The sequence below is a fragment of the Rissa tridactyla genome, chromosome 3 (assembly GCF_028500815.1).
Source record: "Rissa tridactyla isolate bRisTri1 chromosome 3, bRisTri1.patW.cur.20221130, whole genome shotgun sequence".
NCBI lineage: Eukaryota > Metazoa > Chordata > Aves > Charadriiformes > Laridae > Rissa > Rissa tridactyla.
Genome location: NC_071468.1, coordinates 3469383 through 3489835, shown reverse-complemented (window position 1 = coordinate 3489835; position 20453 = coordinate 3469383). Strand labels below are relative to the sequence as shown.

Genomic DNA, 20453 nt, shown 5'->3' with positions numbered 1-20453 from the left:
CAAAAGACGAGCTTTTGCAGCAGGGAGAGGTGTGCGGTGAGCGTGGCGCGTGCTGCCGTGCTCCTCCGCCTCCCGCAAACCCTGCCCGGTCTTGCACTACGCCTTGGGAGATTTGTTTCCAACGAAGGTATTGATTTCTCCCTTCTCCCCCAAATTGGGTTTTAATTAAATGGCATCAAGGATTGAGATGCGTGCAGCTAGAAAACTGAATTATGTACACACATGATATACTTGTAAGTTTTCCCTGTCAAATACTGTAATACCTGTTGCAAGCGATGTATGTTGGTTCCATTTTAAGTCAGGATTCAATCAAGAAATCTGAACCGTGTCTGTTACGCTTTGGGTGAGCGTCATCTCTTCGATAAGCTAGCTTTATTTCCAGCTGGTGAGTGCATCTGACTTTGTAACATTTTAAGAATAACGAGCTCGCTGTGGGTTGTGGAGGTGGAATTATCCGAAAAAGCAGGAGCCGTTCGCCTGAGCGTGTATTAGATGCCCGAGCTGCCCGGCAGCTGCGTCACTGCTATTTGAGTCACTCTCCGGGATTTTAATGGAAATAACTGGAAACCCGCTTGTGTTAGGTGCCGTCCTAAACACCAGTCCAGGCTGGGACCCGCTTTTATAAATCACCTAAATCATGATTTTGAGTTGTGGGCATGAACAGTGTCTGTCTTGTTTCAGTCTCCTGGATATTTTGGGTGATAAAGGCACGCGGGGGAGAGAGTACACTCCTGTCACTGCAGATTTAAGTCACGTGTGCTGCACCCGTCTATTTCTTCCCTTGCCGATTCATTTTCTTTCTTTTTGCCATGTTTTATCCCATTATGTTCTAGGTTGGCTTTGGCCACATGAAATAAAATGCGGTGCCGAAGTCCAGGATGACACAAGAAGTTGGTGTGGGGTTTGGTTTTTTTTGGTATGTAGGTAAGTCAAATCCTGACGAGGTCCCGTATTAATGATTTACAGACAAAAATACAGAGCTTAAAAGAGAGGGAAGTGGGAATAAACTAGCCCTGTGTGATCTGCAAACATGTCTGGAAAACCAGTTTGCATTGCTGATTTTGAAGAGTATGCTAAAAAATTTCTGCCCAAATCAGTGTATGATTATTACCGATCCGGAGCAGGTGACCAGGAAACGCTAGCAGATAACGTAGCAGCATTTGCAAGGTAGGAGGATAATTTAAGGCTGGGGTGGGAGGTGGGGGATGTAAATTCTCCTTTATTAGTAGATGTGCTGCAATATTAGATTTCTTTGTGTGAACAAAACTCAGTTTTTCCTGAAACTTTTTTTTTTGGTTTTTGTCAGAACGACTCTCAAATAATTCATTTTCAGAACAACTGTCTCTCCCCTTTCACTCCTCCACCTAACGCTTTCTGTCAAAAAGCAGTCCCTAAAATCCATTAGCGTCTTTTTAGTTTTACCTGCATTTTATTTCTCTTTGTTAATATACGTTTTCTAAAGAGTCCTTCGGCTCCAATACCTAATCAGCTGATGAAACTGTAATTCCTACACGTTGGGCTCTAATGCAGGCAGGGGATCCGTGTGGTGGGATTGTACCTTTTCAGCTCCTGAGTCAGTTTTGCTTTTTTGCCTGTTCTCCCTGAACTGAGCGAGTTCCGCAGCCTTCCCTGTACGGGCTTGTGCGGCATCGCTGGATCAGGGCTGCGCGGCTGAGCAAAAAGGAGCTGTGTACCCGAGCTCGAGCCAGCCATGAAAGCCAAGGCTCAGCCCTGGGTGGCCAAGCCGTGCTCGAGGGGCCTCCAGCAGAAGTTCAGCGCTTCGCCAGGAAATATTGTAAACGATGGGAACTATTACATACCGGTTTTGACTCTGGCTGGCCCCCTGAACTGGTGTCAAAACCTGAAAGCAGGACACCCTGAAGTACAAGGTCGACGCGATGTAAGTCGGCGTTTGCTGTCAGATTCGGTGGGAAAGCGTCAAAACTTGCGTCGAGTCCGTTGGTTCCTCATCCCCTGAATCTCCGCTGCTGCTCTGTCCCCAGAGCGTCGGCCCGAGCGCCGCGGAGGAAAGGCGGCAGCTGGAGGCTGCGGGTGCTCTGTTGGTGCAGACATTTAACCCCCCTGCGCTTGTCTTTGCTAATCTCTAAAGGCTTTGTCTTAAATCCCTCTGAGCCTAACAAACTAAAACAAGATTTTTATTTTTTTTTTTTTTTCCAATTTGCCTTTAGTCTTTCTCCCTCCCCGCTTTGCTTTTCTGCTGTAGAGCAGAAACCCTGCTTATGGCTCCGGTTGCCTTTCCATAGGCTATGAGCAATTCAGCTGGAAATCCCTTGCAGCTTTAGCAAGGCTCTGGGAAGCTCGGTAGTAATTAGTTTAACATTAGGATCTCAATGGCCAGATCTCAGAAGTCAGGCCAGAACCCTAATTTTAGGGACACATATAGGAAAGCTTTATGATGTCAGGAGAAGAAGAAAACTAACCTCCGCTGTGACTGCTTATTCCAGACCTCTTAGTTTTATGTGGAATTCCCCATTGCGGATTGGAAATCCCTCTGTGCTTGGTGCTGTTCTAACACAAGGCAAAGGCTGCTCCAGCTCCAAGGAGTGAATAGCAGATGTAGCAGTGCTCACCCTCATTTTTATTTTATTTTTTTTTCTTTGTAATGCTTCCAGATGCTGCGATGTTATTTGCCCTGGTAAAACCGAAATGAGACATTAAGGAAAGGATGCTCGAGGAAGTGCTCAGAGGCAATAAACTGTAGTAGCAGTGAACTTCTTACTACTAACTGTTAGAGCTAATCATGATTAAACAGCAGTTGGATCTAATCTGCCCGGAGACGGGCTGACAAAAAGCTGGGTGTATCCACTTGGGTCTGGAAGTAGATGTTAGTGGTGAGATAAGAGCAGCTCTGCTCTGAAGTCGTCTCCCACCGCGGGGGCAGATTCCTGCGATAAGACCTCCTGGCATCCGGCTGGTCACCTGTGGGGCTCAGGCTCCTCTCCTCTTTCCTGGCATCTTTTGTCATCTCTTCAGCAAGGGCCTCTGGTTTTAGGCGTCCAGACTGCGGAGCTTGCAGGCAGCCTGGGATTCAAGGAGCTATTAATCGGCAGTGCCTTGAACAGCCTGAGACATTAAAAAAAGGTAAATGAAATTTGCCAGGTGGCTAAAAGGCCCTCAGTGCTGGGCTCCTGCTCCTCAGCAGCAAAGGTATGAAGGGGATGGAAGCTGTGTTTCTGCCTCTGCTCCCCCTCACTTTGTATATTTGTCTTAAAGAAAACAAGATCTAATTTCCGCCGTAGCTTTAGGCCATTTAAATCTCTTCCAAAAAGGCAGTTAATAAAGTCTAAAAGACCTGACGAATGGAGCGTGCTCTATTAAATCATCAAACAAAAAAAGAACCTGTCGACAGCCAAAGAGCGAGGTCATGGGGCAGAGATGCTGGAGTCAAAGCTTTGCTTGTTACCTTTCCATCGCTCTGTACCGGCGGCTCTTTCTGGGCGTCCCCCAAAGCACCGAAGAGGGGGGTGGGGTGCTGCCGGGCGCCCGCAGCTCAGCGGGAGGGGATGGGCATCGCAGCTGGTGCCATCTGCTGGGGCTTGCCACCTCGAGCTGGATGGCGTGGAAAGGATGCAGGGCTGGAGCACGGGTACAGTGATTTACAGCTTTGTGGGCAAACGTGCTCTTTTGTCCGTCCGTAATGAGAAGGAGATGATAGTAAAGGTGGTCAGAGTTAAAAATAGCCCTAATGTAGCACTGAAAAACCCAAGTTAAATCATTCTCAACGTTTCTAGTGCCTTCCTGTACCCGTCTGTTTGCAAACTGGGATATCTCCATTAAGCAGCCTGCGCTTGCTGCCTGCGGCCAGGTGGACCTTCCCCTCCGCAGAGGTGACCCCTGGAATGGGCCGCTGAAGCTTTGTGGGGGCACGTCGAGCACAGGGCTCCACCGCGACACCTACAGCGGGTCCCACTGGCTGCTGCTGAGGGACAACGCGCGGTGGCGGATTCCTGTTCTCTAAGCACATGGGATGCTGCCGTTAACAGTTCGTTAGACCGTGTTTGCAATGGCTTCCTGGCGACACGTCTAGAAAAGGTAGAAACCTGGTACCAAGACTTCACGGTATTTTGGTTTATAAGGCCTGTTTGACATGCGGAATTTTTGAAATCTTTGTTTTTTTCCTTGATGCTGTTGGGAGAAGGATGGCCCAATTGTTAAGGATGGCGGACTGCTCCTCGCTCTGACTCTCACACGGTTCTTCTGTGTCTCTGAGCAGGTTACTGTGTTTTTTTTCTCCCTGTTCCTGAGCGCAGCTGGTGGGTAAATATAAAGTGAGATGGACTTTATGCCCCCGAGGCGCAAAGGTCACAAAGTCAGATGACTCTGTGAAAGAAACCAGTACGTTCAGCTTCATTCCCCACTGCCAGAGAGCTCACGTCCGTGTCTGCTGCCCAAAGCTCAGCCACATGTGGCTTCAGGACACAGGATTCAGCCTGGCGATCAACTTTTATAGTTCATTTAAATATTTATAGATATGTGTACAAATGTTTATGCTTAAATGGAAAAGGAGAAAGCACGAAATTGAACCAGAAGCATGAGTTGTTAGCCCATACCTTTGTGGTACAAGATTATTCGGGTGAGAGAAACTGCTGGGATCGTATTTGGAGAAAAATCAGTGTTGGGCTTGTCTGGGAGCTCTTTATATTTTTGGCAACCGAATGGTTGCATTTATGGAGAAATAAATAGATTGTTATTTAGGACTGACCTAGCAAATGAATGGTACTTTTGATAGATTCTGGAATACCTTTGGAATGACCCGTGCAATTTTTGGAGCAGTGCAATCCATACCCATTAGATTATAAAATGAATGTCCTGGCCTTTTGGCTGCACAGGAGCTTGAAGTATTTTGGACCTGTAATCAGATACCAGAGTATAAAATGTCTCCAAAAGGCCAGTGTTTAAGATGAGGTAAACACCAGGTACAGTAAGTCTCCTCTGGCTTCCAGTTCTTGTGGGATTGAGGGAAGAACCGGAGCTCACGTATCGACACCAGTGTGTTCCTGCTGAGGCCAGATAATTATTTTTTACTCATATTTTTTAAACGACGTGGAGGTGGCACTGGCATGAGTGAGGCATTAAGGCCAGAGAACATGATTTCGGGTGTCGGAGCATACGTTACTCCTGATGGCGTCTGACTGTGTTCAACTTGCATTTGCTCCACGTCCCGAAACACCGTGTGTCTTTCCAGCTCCGTGCCGGCTCCCCATTAAATTCGCTCGCAAGTTGTCAAGGAACCAAGGGGCCTGAATGGAGAATAGATTTTATGACAAGGTCGGGTCCCCTTTAGCTTGGCGGCATTCAAGAAATCAATCTGAAATCTCCCCTTTCGGCATTTTAATGAAGGAGGACGTCTGCGTGTAGGAACACGTTTCTGTTAATCCGCCGTGACACGTTCTGCCACCGACTCCCCGGTGGCCTCTGGAGAAGACGGGGTTTGTTGTCATGTGCGAGGAGCAGCAGCCGCTGGTTTATCGGTGACAGCATCGATGGGTATTTCTCTGCAGCTGTATCGTCTTGTAGCTAGGTGTTAAGGGTGTTAAAATGAGCGGGCACATAAATAATTTAAATATTGGTTAAAAAAGCAAGGCTGGCAATGTGATTTGGGGTCAAACAAGCTTGTGAAGTTGTAGGAGGGAGAAAAGGAAAGGAATGCTTGCAATAATAAGTTGATTACATTTCTGCGATGCCTTTCACCTCGGATTCGCAGAGCGCTGCGGGAAGAGTCGCCGCGCGGATGGCGAGACACCCTGGGAGAGAAAATCAGTTTTCCTGAAGCAAAAGCAGCTGTTGCTCAGCCTGGCCCAGCACCTGCTCCTGCCCCTCGGGGCGGGATGCGGAGCTGTAGGGGAGATGAAGGCAACAACGTGGGTTGGAGTTGGGATGCCTGAACGGCGCGTCCTTGCCCCCAGCGCGCTGCTTGCGATGCAGCACCGAGGGATTATTTAGCACGGATTTTTGGAAGGAAAACAACAAGAGCTGCTTCAAAATGTGTTGCGGTTTGAAAATTTCAGCATTTCTCACAGCTGAAAATGAGTGGGGAAAGCAGTGAGTGCTTCCCTCCTACCAAACTGCAAGATAATTTACATTCTGAAGCTTTTGAACAGAGAGGGAAAAGGGAAAAAAAAAAAAACCAAAGAAACCCCACATTAATCCCCCCTCCTTTCCTTTCATCCTTCCTTCAAAACAGCGTTTAGCTGAAGATTCCTAAATCGGGGGTGCTCGCTGCCCGCCCCGCTGCGTCGTCTCCCCGCTTCCAGCTGGGAAGAAAGATGCGCTCACTTCCCGTTGCTGATTGCGGCACGCGAGTGCGGACTTGGCTGGGAAAAAAAAAAAAAAAGGGTGATGAGAAGATTAAAAAAAAAAAAAAAATCAATTTTTTTACAAAATATCCAGGAAATCTTTTGACTCAAAGATGTGGAGGAAGCAGGTGGTGTGTGGCAGCCTGACGAAGGCAGGCTCCGCTTAGAGGACAATCTGCTCTTGGGGTTTCGCTTGCTGTTGTTAAGGGCGTTTCTCTGTGGCTTGTCCAGAAAGTGCCTCACTTCAAGTGTCCGGCAAAATCGCAGCTGAAATCACCCATGTTTTCAAAGCGAGATCAGGTTTTAGTTAAAGAATCCTTTAAAGAATGATAAGGTAGGATCACCTTTTGGTGTTTTTCCTGGGACCCAGTAAATACTCAGTTACGAGTATTGACTTGATCTTGGTCTAGGGGGTGTGACCCGATAAGGTGTGAGGGGAAGAGAAGCCACAGAAGCCACCTGGGAGAGACATTTACATTCGAAGTCTGGGTCTAACGAGCTTGAAGACCCCCAAAAGCTCGTGGACGGAGTAATGTGATGGTACGTGAAGGTGAGCGGGAAGGAGGCTGTTCATCGCTGCTTGGAACAGCGTCGTTTTTCCTGTATACGCTTTTGGGAGGATTTTTGCTCTTTCCCTTTCTTTTCTCAGTTAAAAGCACTACAGAAATGTTGGTCGTTCTGGGCCGGCCCTCCTGCGCGTGCTTTGAGACGGCCGTGGTTTGCGCCAGGTAAAAATGTGGGACAGCAGAGAAACTAGCAGGCTGGGGAAGAGGGAGATACTTCACATCCTTACGCTTTTGAGTTTGACCGTAAAAAATGAGCAAGGTTATTAGATTGTTTTCTTTGAATTTGCTGGGAAAAGATGTCTCAGAGCTGGGAGAAAGCCTTCGGAACGAGGCTTAGGAAGAAAGGGGGAGAACAAAGTCATGTTTTCTTTGTCCCACCCTCAGCCCATCCTCCCCCGAAAAATAACAACGTGATACAATAGCCTGAAAACAAGTCTGAGGAGACATACTTGCAGTGTGTGTCTTGGCATCGAGTAATACAGCTGACTCCCACAACTACGCGTCTCTTTCCAAGCACCATAACCATCTTTCTCCTCCCCGGGGAGCGCTTCCTGGAGAGCTGGCACGGCCCCGTGCTCTAGGGCTTCAGAAACTTGGGTCTCAGCCTGGCTCTGTCCCAGCCACCTTATGGAAATGTCTCTTGATCTTTCCGTAAAACGAAGAGATTGTGTCTTTTCTGTTGTGTGGGGGGGTTTTTTTTGGTTGTTTGTTTTTTTTTTTCCCCTCACTTGTCAGCTTAATATGCAAGCTCAAGCTGACCATTAATTGCTGTTGGAGCATAGTCTAAAGGTAACAGTGGCTCTGATTGCTATCTCCTTGCTAGTCATACTAGTCTCAGGCTTTCTAGGGCTGAGCAGGTAGTCAGGCTCAGCAGCACTAGAGCTTAAGCTGTTAATTATTTTCTGTAGTTAAGATTCAACAGCCATCATCTCAAAGTGCAGAGTCCTTTCCGAGGGAGGGATGCCTTAGCCGGAGGTCCATGCGTACCCTCCTACGGCTCGCAGGAAGCCTTTGGCCTGGCTCAGAGCCCCTGCCATTGCACACCCTCTTGTGGCTTCTCCTCACAGTGGCTGCGCTGCACCAGCCCCTGGATGGCGAGGAAAAAAGCCCAATTTCACAGGTACTGCCAGGAATGCGACCCTATTAAGCCAAGTTTGGATACCGCGGTGTCGTCTAGTTGACCTCATCGTAAGAGGGATTGTGATGCTGCTGTTGTGTGCGTGTGTGTGTGGGAAATGAATTTCTGTGTGTGCAAGCATGTGATGTCCAGCCTGACTGCAATAAACTGTAATTTGAGATGAAGCGTGTTTTACTTTGCTCTGTTTTGGAGCCAGCTTCCATTTGTACCTGAGCTGAAGGCTCCAGTGGAGAATAAAGCCCAGCTCTGGGCTGATGTGGTTTCTGGCAGACACGTTGAAGGCAAAGCAACGTTGGGAACGGTTGAGTGGATGCTGGGCCACATCATTCAAGGACTAGATTGTAATTTGCCCTATTGGGAAAGCAGTTGTGCTACTCCGTCTTTTCCAGCACCAAATTCCAGTGGCTGTGTTTGGTCTTTTCCTGGAAGTCTGGGGTCCCTGCGGTACGACGGGCTGTCCCTGGAGCTGCAGCTGTAGTCCCTGTGACTACGTGTTGCACAGCAGCTGGTGACCGGGGCCTCTCCAAGCAACGCAACTCAGTCTCTGTGCCAGCAGTGGATTTCCACCTTCCCTGAGCTGAGGAAAACCGGGGCAGCCATCCTGCCCACCTGCTTCCCACGGGAAGAAACGTGGCAGCTCGCTTCTGCGCAGTCTCTTTCCGGAGACCTGTGCCGTGGGGTCTGGGAGGGCCAAGCATATTGGTCAGGATAATTTTATCCCCTGTAGCTCCCTAGTCCATAGGAGAAATAACCAGGGGAGGCTGATGGCTTCTCCTGTTCCTGCGCACCCTCTGTCATCCAGTTCTGCCCCAATGCTTTTGGGAAGGCTGAGACTCACCGTGAACCGTATTATTTTGCAGGTCCTGTCTTTTCTTTCAAATGATACCAGCCAATAATGTTCAAAGGCCTTTTTCACCATCCATGGGTTTCGGTCCCTCCTTGCCTGCTCCCTCCTGGCTTTGTGCATTTTGTGGGTCCTGCTGCAGCTCTGGGTCATGCAACGAGGTTCTGCTCCAACCCCAACACAGCTTTAACCATGTTTCTCCTGACAGCAGGAAAATCTGCTCTTGCCCCTTAGGAACTGTAAATAACCCCGATGGTGCAGGCTTTTTATTCTCTTTATTTGTCTCGGTGTCAGATGGAAGCTGTACCCCCGGGTGCTCAGGGACGTGTCGGTAATGGACCTGTCAACTTCAGTCTTGGGGCAGAAAATCAGCATGCCAGTGTGTGTCGCGGCGACCGCTATGCAGCGCATGGCTCACGCGGACGGGGAGACGGCTACTGCTAAAGGTAAACCACACAAAGTCCCCCCCGCGGTGAATTAGAGAGGAACGGAGTAATACCGTGCCTGCTGGCTGTGAAGCCCGGCTTGGTTTCTTGCTCCAGATGCTGCGGCCGGGATGGGTTTGAGTTGCTGCTCAAGAGTAATTTGGTTTATTTTTGGTTTTGTTTTTTACCGTTTTCCTTTGCCTGTTCTGTGCTTGGGTTCTCCCGTGCCATGAAACAGGGATGAGAAATGCGGGATGAGAGAGGGGAATCGTTTGTAACAAATACAACATGAAAACCTACATCTATCTATACAGCTTCCTATACATTCTATAAATATAACTATATATATATATTGTCATGGCAACATACTTCCAGAACGTAACAGAACTGTTCCTAGAAATTCAGGAGCTTTTGCTTGTCTGGGAAAAATACTCGTTTTGAAGAGATCTCTTCGAGAGCGCCCCAGGGAGCCAGCGAGATAAGGGCCCTCTGGGCTGGATGCTGCGCAAAGGTGCTGCCAGCACGGAGGCTGCAGCCTAAAAGGCTGCAAGAAACGAGATGTTGGCCAGAATTCGGGTGTGAAATGGTTTCTTACTCCTTGAACCCGGGCTGCAGGATGACGCAAGATCGGAGGAAGAGATCACAGGGGGTGCCTGTTGCATATAAACTGCATTTTGCTGCGTGTCTTTGTGCTCTAGCACTAAATGAAAAAGGATGCAGAACCTGAAGAGGCAATATTTAAAAAAAAAAAAAATAATCCTGTGCATGATTGAGCTATTCATTTAACAATGTTTTCGTGACCAATGCAGCGAATGCTAGTGTGAAGTGAGTCTAATTATCTGCCCTGCAGTGGGAGCTGGTCTCAAGTCTCATTAAAAAGCCGCATCGCTGCGATGTGCGCCGTGATGGGCTGCAGCACGACTCCAGCAGCAATCTCTGTAACAGCAGCTTTCTCCGCTTTTATAGTATGTTTGGGGATACGTTTTTCTCTTTCCCAAGAGATTCATTAGGAAGCTAAAGACTTTTATGCCTATTGTATGTGCCGGCGCGTTCCACACGATGGAGCTCCAATACCTTGAATTGGTTTGAGAAGCGGCATCCAGTGCGATGCCTTGGTGCTGTCCTGGCCTTTGGCAGCTCTTGTGGATTATTTCTGGCCCGGGTTATGCTGGGAGGAAACTCTGAAGCACTATACCATTGAGAGCAAACATATTAACGCAATGTTAAGAAACACACAAAATTCAGGATGTTCCTTAACAAAAATTCCCACCGATACCACGGCCCGACGTGTTGTAAGGCATAAATCTCTAACGGCATGTAGGGTTGAGTGGTACAACAAGGCTGACTACCGGGGCTGAGTTATGGTTGTGATAGATAACTTTAATTTTGGAATTCCCTGACTTCTGTACACTTAGATTTTCAAACTTTAACGTATGATTATTGCATTTAATGTTCTTAGGTTTTCAAGCTAGGAGAGCGTGACGTCCTGGCGACGGTTTGAATGTGCAGTCAGATAAACATATCCATGGGAGTTGGTAAATTTTTCGTTGCTTTCGAAGGAGAACGTAATTAAAATCACACCCTCTGTATTGCATTAGTGTTTCTTGTAGAAAAAAATACGGCTTTGGTTTTGTGCTCTGTTAGAGGTGGAGTGGGGCATTCAGTGCCAAGCTTTTCGTTTGACCTTATAAGATGACAGGGATTAGCTGTAAAGTACACGTTTGGCTAAAAGGTTCCCTTAAACTTGGGACATTCGGCATCAGGGGTTTTGATACATCCAGCTTCTTTTAAATTCTGCACTATCTCTGAAACATAAGAGAACAGATTGTTGATTGCTTTAAATCGGCTTTTGCTTCAGCTGGACCAGTTTATGCCAGTCAAGAAGGTCTGATCCATAGTTTTGTGGCCTTTGCAAAACCTGGCGTACTTTGTAAGATTGACTTTTGGCTCGGATGTGTAGGAAGCGATGTATGTGGTGGTGTCTCTGCTGTCATGATGGCCCTTGAAAAGCCCAGCGTGGTCTCAGTCTTGTCCCTTCCCAGCCAGGGAAGCAGGTGGTGTGCGCCCCGGCTCCTGTCGGTGCCACAAGCAACACATCTGCCCAGTTGGGATTAAACCCCGAGAGATAATCTTGGGTTCCCACCATCTTTACCCGCAGAGCAGGGTGGTGCAGGCAGCAACAGCTCCTTCCCCTTCCTCTTTGGATTTCAAGAACCATGCCTGATCCTCCCAGGGAGGATGCAACAGCATTTTGCTTTGCACTGCTCCGCTCTTTCAGTGGGTTTGCCGGCGGGTCGCAGTGTAAATGTCCTCTCCAGGGACAAGGGCATGTCATGGTGGGCCTCCTTAGGTAAAACTGCTCACCCTCACAACCCCGCACTTGGGGGCTTGTCAGGGTTTTGGGAGCTGCTGCGCCTCGCTGCTGCTGCTCCTCGAGGGATGGATGATGCTTCTCCCGCAGCAACCAAAACCGGTGGAGAGGAGCGTGCACCTTACCCAAGATAGGGCAAAGTCCAGCAGCTTGCCTTAAAGACACCTCCACTGACAATTCTGTTTCATTAGTAAAAGATCTTTTTTGGGAAAAACATTCAGTTGTGATTTTAAAAGTTACTGGTGACGGGCAATCCAACGCAACATAGATTATTCCAAAGGTTAACTAATTCCACTCCGAGCGGTATAAACTGTGATTGTGGTCAGACCTCGCACAGCTTCAAATCCAGATGTTGCATTTTGCTATAATTCTGTCAGCTAGGCTTTTTTTTTCTAAAAAAAAAAAAAAAAAAAAAAAAGGAGAAAAAAAAAGATATTTGTCCATATAGGCTGTAGTAAGGTTGCTCCTCAGTTTTCTCTGACATGTCCAAATGGACCTGGAGTCCTTCCTTCTAGAGAATGCTCTCTTGTCCTTGAAACAACTTCAGGGACTTTGGCAGTTGTTCCAGTTTTTCCAGGTCGGTCTTCAAGTATATTCCCCAGCATTTTAGTTGTAGTTCATCAGTGTATGTGGCAATTTTCCAAATAATGGATTTTCTGTTCAGTAGAAACTGAAAAATTGGGAGGAAAATTGTTTTGGATTAACTGAAATGTTAAATTTGATCCAAACCACAATGTTTTATTTCATTTTCCTACTAGCTAATGCTTTTAGCCATAGTTCTGTTTTGAAACAAAAGTGTTAGCTCAGAAGAAAACATTTCCATTTTGAAAATATCAACACATGACATTTTGACTTAGGCGATTTTTTTTCTTGTCCTTCCCACTCCAATTTCAACCTCTTTAACTAAAAATACTTGCCAATTTGATGAATAATCTTAGCCATCATTAAAGAGCAAAGAGCTATTCTCAACACACTTTTCAACAGAATTTTTCTGATTCTACATGATGGGTTTTTTTTCACTTGTTCATGAGGAGATTCGCTATTCCTCCATACAAGGATGTTAATTTGCCATCCTGACTTCATGCTGTGCTTCAAACCAGTGTGGTCCCCGTATCGTCTCCCTGAAAGTCCCGTAGTGCTCATGCTCCTGTAAATAAGACCCACCTTCACGTGTACCGAAACAAAATCTTGCGCACCGCCCATCTGCTGAGCAAGAAATAGCAATTTTTTTGAAAGCTTAACTGATTGTAAACAGATATATAGCACTATTTTGAGATTTCTATTCTGTTTATACTGCTGCTAATTACATAGCGCTCTCTTACTGACCGGTTACCTTACATTCTCGTGTTTTAGCCCGGGGGGGTATTGCAATACCTGACTTCTCTCAGACTTGCTGAAAAGCCCGACTGTTTTCCTGGCCGGATCTTTTGACAACTTTAAATGCCAGTTGCTCAGATCTGATGATTTTATGTTTACCCTCTGCAATTGCTCTCAAGCAACTTTCTGAGTTACTGCTGACGCAAGAAGGGTTTCACCATCACCTGTGATGTGACTGCATGCTTTGCTTTGCCAAATAGAGAATAGGAATATTGACTGAAAAGCTTCCCCCCCTGGTTTTAGTTACTGGCAGCTCTATCATTTCCACTGGAGAGGGAGCAGCTCTTAACAGACTTCTACCGTGCTTTTTGTTTGCTTTGATGCTGCTGAGCATCTGAGTTCATGTTCCTTGTGCTCATCGGACATGCCCGTGACTGTGAAGGAGGGATTTTGCAATCTGTTGCTTTTTGTGCTCAGCCACCATGATAACAGCAGGAATTTCTACCCATCTTTCACCTATTTCCTATGTTAATTTTGAGGTATGTCTACTCCAGAGTCATCGAGAGGACAATATTCACGTGGGACAACGTGGCCTGGACTGACCTGGCCCTGACTCCCCCCAGAGACCAGCACGGCCAGGGGCCTTTCTAGTGCAAGTGTAGGCAGGCTGTCTGGCATGACGGCCCTCCTAGACCAGCTAGATCCGTGTTGGCCGCATGTATTTTTCCCCTGCTGCCTCCAGCCTTCCTGCACAGCCGACAAAATGCGTTGTGTCAACAAAATGATCGTAGGCACAACTCGCACGCAGTGTTTTGTAAGGGGTAAGTGAGGTAAGGCTGGGCAGGGGATTTCTCAGCCAAGTGTGTTTCGTCAAGAGAGTAACGTTAAGTACTTTAAACAACTCTGTTTCTTAGGAGATGCAGCCCCAAGAACATAGCTACTTCTCTTGAGAAATACCACCGTGACAAAAGGACATCGTGTTGATCCTCTGATGTCCTTTGGCCCCTAGCTTTGGGACAGTGGATTCACTGGTGGATTCAGGGAAGAATGGCCACAGTGGGGCAGTTTGGCTGCCATGCTTCAGGGATGCCCCTAAGAGGGAAACGATGGGAATTTGCACAGCTAGAGAAAAATAGCAAGTTCCCATTCGCATACAAGGTAACCCTGACAAAATACACAAGCTTAAGCTGGGCTCTTCTCCCGTGTCCTCGCCTGAAGTATGTTGCCTCTGGGTTGCCCACTGGGACAGAATCCATACCCTTTGAAACCGCTTAATGAAGTGATGCCCCGTCGGAGGGGGGAAGGAGACTCTGAGGTTTCAGGTTGAAAAAAGGGCTAAAAAAATGTTATCGGTCTGTTCTCCTGGGGACTTCCCAAGCGGGTCCTGTTCCGTGGTCTATCTACCTTGATCTGTCGCTATGTGGAGTACTTCAGTTGCATTCCCCAAGGATGAAGAAAGTCCCATTTTATCAAAGTGTTTGTTCCCTGGTGAGAAGGTACGTCCTTGGTGGTGGCTCCCCTGGGCTAAGTACAGTGGGGCTGAGAAACCTGCGTCCGCTCAAGGCGGCCGTGGAGCACCATATCCCTATTCTAGCTGTGTTTGGCCCTGAAATAAAAGGGAGTACAAATAATGCCAAGCTTTATCATCCCGATATTGAAAATTTCCCCAGCCTCCTGTGTGCGGTTCATGCCACGCGCTTTGTGCTGCCATTCACCTCAACGGGAGCCTGCAGCGTGTACAAACGTAAACGTATGCTTTGGGCAGGGCTGGGGATTAAAAGGTGACCTGGAGGCAAAAAAACCCAAACCCTAAAAGCAGTCTGAAATGACATGAGGAAAGGCTGGTTTACAGAAATCTGATGTTTAAACTCTGGCAAATGTCACATATTGCCGCAAGAGCATCCCGTGGGAATATGGATCTAGTGGTACTGATTTGTAATAATAAATAGAGGTATTTGCAGTGCCCCAAATTTGAAGTGTAAAATACGGTTGTTGGAGGAAATGAATTGCTTCTGTTTTCTTCAGCTGCAGCTAAATGTGCAAGAACTGGGAGTATATTTTTAGCAAAACCTGATTCGAGGTTAAAAAAAAAAAAAAGGAATAAAGAACCTGGCAACACTTCAGGACTATGTATCATATGTTTTTGAAAGTCTAGAAAATTCTCACAATAAGCTTTAAAATGATCACAATAAAGCACAGATCAACCAAACCTGGAACGTGGAATCTCTAAAACTTTGAAAAATTTTGTGTGTGTGAACTTTGAATCTGACCGCGCAGATCCAAAACACACGCGTTGAGCTGGTGCTTTACCAGACAGTCGCTATCTTTACAGGACAGACAAGAGGAATTTTGTGAGTATGCTTTTGTGAAAATGAAAATGCCATAACCCAGTTTGGGACAGTTGAACTCCGATTGAACCAAACTGCTTAAATCTAATCCTAATTAAGATGAAAGCATTGTTTTCTCTATTGCTATGTATGCAGATAAGTTGAAAGGATATTGTGGTATTTTGTGTTTTAAATCTTCTATTCAGTGAATATATTTTATTGTGCAGTTTCTATTTTAATTTTTGCTTTTGTGACTATTCTTGTGTCCGTAGGGCTGTAGCGGTAGACTTGGGAATAAAAGTAAGAATGGAAACAAATGGATACCTAAAGGCAGATGGAACCATAACGTTTACATTTTTCCCTTATCTGATCTGAGGGTTTTGCAATTGCTGGGTTAGCAACCCACCCTCTCCTTCATGAACTCGTATTTGACAGAGCAACAGGAACGCGGGTCCCTTGTTTCTTAGCATCACTTAACAGACTTGATTTGGCAAATCACTTATGGGATTTGCGATAACCCACCGCAGCTGATTTTAACAGGACTTTAGGCATTCAGTATGCCTGGGTTCTTCAGAAGAAACTAATTTCTAGGTATTTAATCTGTGAGAGGGAACTATTTTCAGTAATTTTAAAGGGGAGGAATGAAATGACTACAATGTAGAGAGTTCAGGGTCATTGGTACTGTGTTTCCAATGACTGAAAGCTGCCTGGTGGCCCAGGAAAGGCGTAAACCAATTTGTTTGAATAAGCTGTTCATAAGTTTCCACTCTGAGGCTTGTAATCCTGATTTAATAAAATGTTGACCACTTTTTAATTCCTCGATGGGCTGGAGATGACATTTTGAAACAGAGGTGCATTTACATTAAAAATATGCATACTGCGGTAGACCAAGAAAAATAACACTTTATATAATATTTTTTGAGTTTCACGGCGTGTTTTCCTTTGTATTACATTAAGTGACAGATTACTTGAAAAAGGATAAGTGATAGAATTCTAAAAATGTAATTGTATGAGGTTCGCTGGTTTGTAGTGCAGCCTGGGTTGGAAGTCACCCCAGGGAGGCAGTCAGCACAAAGTCTCCGTCTGCTTGACCCCATCTGGGATTGCTCAATGACATTTAACCTCGGGGCTGCCCACACCTCTGGAGTGATTTCACTCCACAGCTTTTTGAAGGTGCAGGAGGAGAGGCCAAAACACACTGGGCATGAGCACCCATCCTTCTGGCCTCAGCAAAGACTTTGGAGACCACTTCTCTGTTGTACCGGCTCATCTTTGAGAGCAGCCCTGAGGAGAAGGACTTGGGTGTTGGTTGATGAGAAGCTCAACATTAGCTGGCAACGTGCGCTCGCAGCCCAGAAAGCCAACTGCATCCTGGGCTGCATCAAAGGAAGCGTGTCCAGCAGGGCGAGGGAGGTGATTCTGCCCCTCTGCTCCACCCTCGTGAGACCCCACCTGGAGTACTGCGTCCAGCTCTGGGGCCCCCAACATACGAAGGTCGTGGAGCTGTTGGAGCCAGTCCAGAGGAGGCCATGAAGATGCTCAGAGAGCTGGAGCACTTCTCTTAGGAAGACAGGCTGAGAGAGAGTTGGGGTTGTTCAGCCTGGAGAAGACAAGGCTCCAGGAAGACCTTATAGCACCTTCTAGCACCTAAAGGGGGTCTACAGAAAAGATGGTGAGGGACTCTCTATGAGGGAGTGTAGCAATAGGACGAGGGGTAATGGTTTTAAACTGAAAGAGGGGAGATTGAGATTGGATATTAGGAAGAAATTCTTTCCTGTGAGGGGGGTGAGCCCCTGGCCCAGGTTGCCCAGGGAAGCTGTGGCTGCCCCATCCCTGGAGGTGTTCAAGGCCAGGCTGGACGGGGCTTGGAGCAACCTGGTCTATGGGAGGTGTCCCTGCCCAGGGCAGGGGAGTTGGAGCTAGATGATCTCTAAGGTCCCTTCCAACCCTAACCATTCTATGATCTTTGTTTTTTGGAGTATTCTGTGTCAGGCCTGCCACCTGGGATGTGTTTCTCACTCTCATTGAGATCAGAACTTCTACTTTTTAATTTGCAGAAGCGTTGAGCTTTATTACACAATGGATGTGGGGTTCCTGTCCTTCAGGGCACGAGACAGGCAATGAAAGTGTTGAAGAAAAGAACAGTGGAGCTTTCCCCTTGAGTCTTTAAATGAAGCTGTCTGCTGGACTGTGTCCCACTATTTTATTATGCCCCAAAATTCTGTGTGGAGATGACAACAGGCAGTTGCTAGAAGAGCACTTCAAGAAACATAGATTTAATGCTAGCGAGCGTTTTGGGGGTGGGAGAAAGGCAAAATGTCATGATCAAAATGCTCAAGGGAGAGTGTGGCAGTGGTGAGGAGGACTGATGGGCAATGTCGAGAATGACAGACCCAAAACACCAATCTGCAGCAATGTGGCAGTGTACAAAAAATTGGAAGCCTTAAATGCAATTTTTGGGATTTTTTTTTAGATCATTTAAAACTGTGCGTGTGTGTATGTCCTTAAATGTATACGCCAAAATTTCTGTCGAGTGGTAGCCCGGCGTTAGGGGCTTAAAAAAAGGTTCCCCATAGGAGAAAGAATTGTTAATATGGGTTAGGCTTAGTTTGATTATAATATATTTTATTTCTAGTATTGAAGAAGAACAACGTGCGGACAGCAGTCACCAGAAATTTGTCTATAAAGACAGGGAATAAGGCAGAGAGCCCTCACAGCAGCCCACCGCTGTTAGTAACTGCTAACTATTCATGTAGCCTTCCCTGGAAGGCTGAAAATGTGTTAACGCTGAGGAAAGGCCGTGTGAAATTGTGTGCTGACACACCCTCGTGAGCCAAGTGCTCCTGTTTAGAGCACCCTCTGTGCTTCGGATAGTCTTGAATGTAACTTTGTGTTTCTCCAGCCTGCCATGCAATGGGGACAGGGATGATGCTGAGCTCCTGGGCCACCTCTTCCATTGAAGAGGTGGCTGAAGCTGCTCCAGCCGGTCTTCGCTGGCTGCAGCTTTATGTGTACAAGGACCGGGAGGTTACCAAATCCCTCGTGAAGCGTGCAGAGAGAGCTGGCTACAAAGGAATTTTCGTGACAGTGGACACGCCGTTCCTCGGCCGGCGCATCGACGATGTGCGCAACAAGTTCCAGCTTCCTCCCCACCTCAGGTAGGTGCCCGCTGGTGGGATGTGGGATGGGTGCATGGCAGTGCCATGGTCACCATGAGGTGCTGTGGGGAAAATTTTTCTCTGACAGAAGGAGTTTCTTCTAGGTGCCACACACTGTGCTGGGCAATAACACCGGGGAACTGAGCACCTGTCTCTTGCTGTGTTTGGGCGATGATCTGCTTTGGGTCAAAACTAAGCTTGCTGTTTGCAGACTGTAAAAGACACTGTGTGCCAGGCAAAATGAGCCTGTGGAGTGATGAAGTGAGAGTGATGGGGGACTTCGTCGTACATCTGTCAATACGTTCTTGGATGCCTTCAAAACTCTTCTGGACACAGCCCTGTGCAACCTGCTCTGACTTTGGACTTGGATCCAGTTGCAGAGTTGGCTGTGCTCCAAATGGGGGCCTGGAGTAAGTGGACCAAAGGTCCCTTCCAAGCGATGTTATGGTCCTTTCTAACTTATGTTATCCTCTGACACTGCACTGGGTCCAGGGCCGTGTTGCTACTGACCACAGAGCTCCTTTCCAAGCAACTTCAATTCTTCTTTTTGTCAAATACAGAAACATGTGGGGATCAGCCTCTCTAAATTCTCCATGAGGACAATTCCCACAATTTCACGTGTGTTTTGTGACATTTTCTATATCTCAAAAGAATTTGTAGCCTCATAATTGACTTCAGCACTAATTCTAGTTCCTCTCTACTTGCAGGGTCTATGAAGCATTTAATTTTAACAGTTATCCAGCACTGTTGTAAGGGCACTGATCTCACTAGCCTTTAGTAAATATAAATCAGTAGACTGTAGAGACCACCCCAATAAACATACGCTGAAGCGCTGGCATCGTGTTAGCGGTGTATTTAGTGGATGGGATATCCAGGACTTGGGTTTGCAAAATGGAGCGAAAAGTCTTGTGAGAGTCTTGCAAATAGGCCTTGGGTAGTGACTGCAGTCTGCCACGGCATATATTAAGAGTACTGTATATTACTCTTATTCAGAGCCTGCAAATGAACACAAAAATTGAAAGAAAAAAATTTAGGATAGCTGAATGTATTTAGAAGCAGATTAACTTTGATTTGAGTTCTGGGTGAAAGCTAGTTTGGAATATTATCAATGGATATGAAGTGTTCTTCCTATGTCTCCTAAGGCTGTTATGCTGTGCTATGTACATACTACATGTAACTTGTACAAAGCAAGAAATATATCACATCCTGAGGTTTTTCATCTTTTTCGTAATATTCAACTTTAAGATAAGCCGTGGGACTCTGCAATGAATTTGATTCTTCACCTCTCAAGCAAAAAAACCTCCAGAGCCTGGGGTGTCAGATCTCCCCCATACACTTGTACTTGGAGCTAATAGATGGTATGATGAAGGTTGAGAGAGCGACCCTAACTCTTCCTATGATTTCTGTATTAAAGTACAATTAATAAGTAAAGCACCAGAAAACCAAAACTCCCTGACAAATCTAGAATTAAAATATGCCCCTTACAGTAATCCTGCTATAGATCTGTGACTGACAAAACATTGATGGTACACACTGTCATTTTACCCTAAAAAAAAAAAAATAAAAAATTCTTTAAATAACTTTTTTGGAGGGCAGTATAATTTTAAGGCCTGGGGTTTTTGAATGTGAGTCAAATAACCCAAAAATATTTGAGGAAAGCAATAGAGCGTTTCTGAAACACTTTGACCCCACCTGACTGAACCGTAACAAGGTTTTGTTTGAGTGAACCGTGTGAAATAATGTGAAGTTGGAATAATCTTTAAAGGTTCAAATTAATCACTTCAGATTTCAGAACGACCCTCGGACAGTGTTTTGTTGCAGAGTCGGCGGTGAAACTCCCCTAGCGCAGGGCTCCGCTCAGTTAGGGGATAACTTTTTCTTGGCTTCGGTTTTTCAACAAAGTTTCAAAGCAACAACAAGGTGCCATTGTGCTCAGAAACGTATGTAAGGCAACATTCATTCAAGTGTTGATCTGCGTGTCACAGGCCAA

General features: G+C 46.4%; 1 protein-coding gene across 3 annotated transcripts in view; it reads left to right on the top strand.

Annotated features, from left to right (window-relative positions):
- The first annotated feature begins 971 nt into the window (after positions 1 to 971).
- The window catches only part of HAO1 (hydroxyacid oxidase 1), a 365752-nt gene continuing 346270 nt past the window's right edge, over positions 972 to 20453 (top strand). For all 3 annotated transcript variants that reach the window (XR_008465485.1, XR_008465484.1, XM_054195602.1), the window contains exons 1-3: positions 972 to 1167; positions 9160 to 9311; positions 18208 to 18463. Coding sequence is in view for 1 of the 3 variants with exons in the window: in XM_054195602.1 (XP_054051577.1) it covers positions 1031 to 1167; positions 9160 to 9311; positions 18208 to 18463 (545 nt within the window). In the remaining 2 variants the exon portion in view is untranslated. The remainder of the gene's footprint in view (positions 1168 to 9159; positions 9312 to 18207; positions 18464 to 20453) is intronic.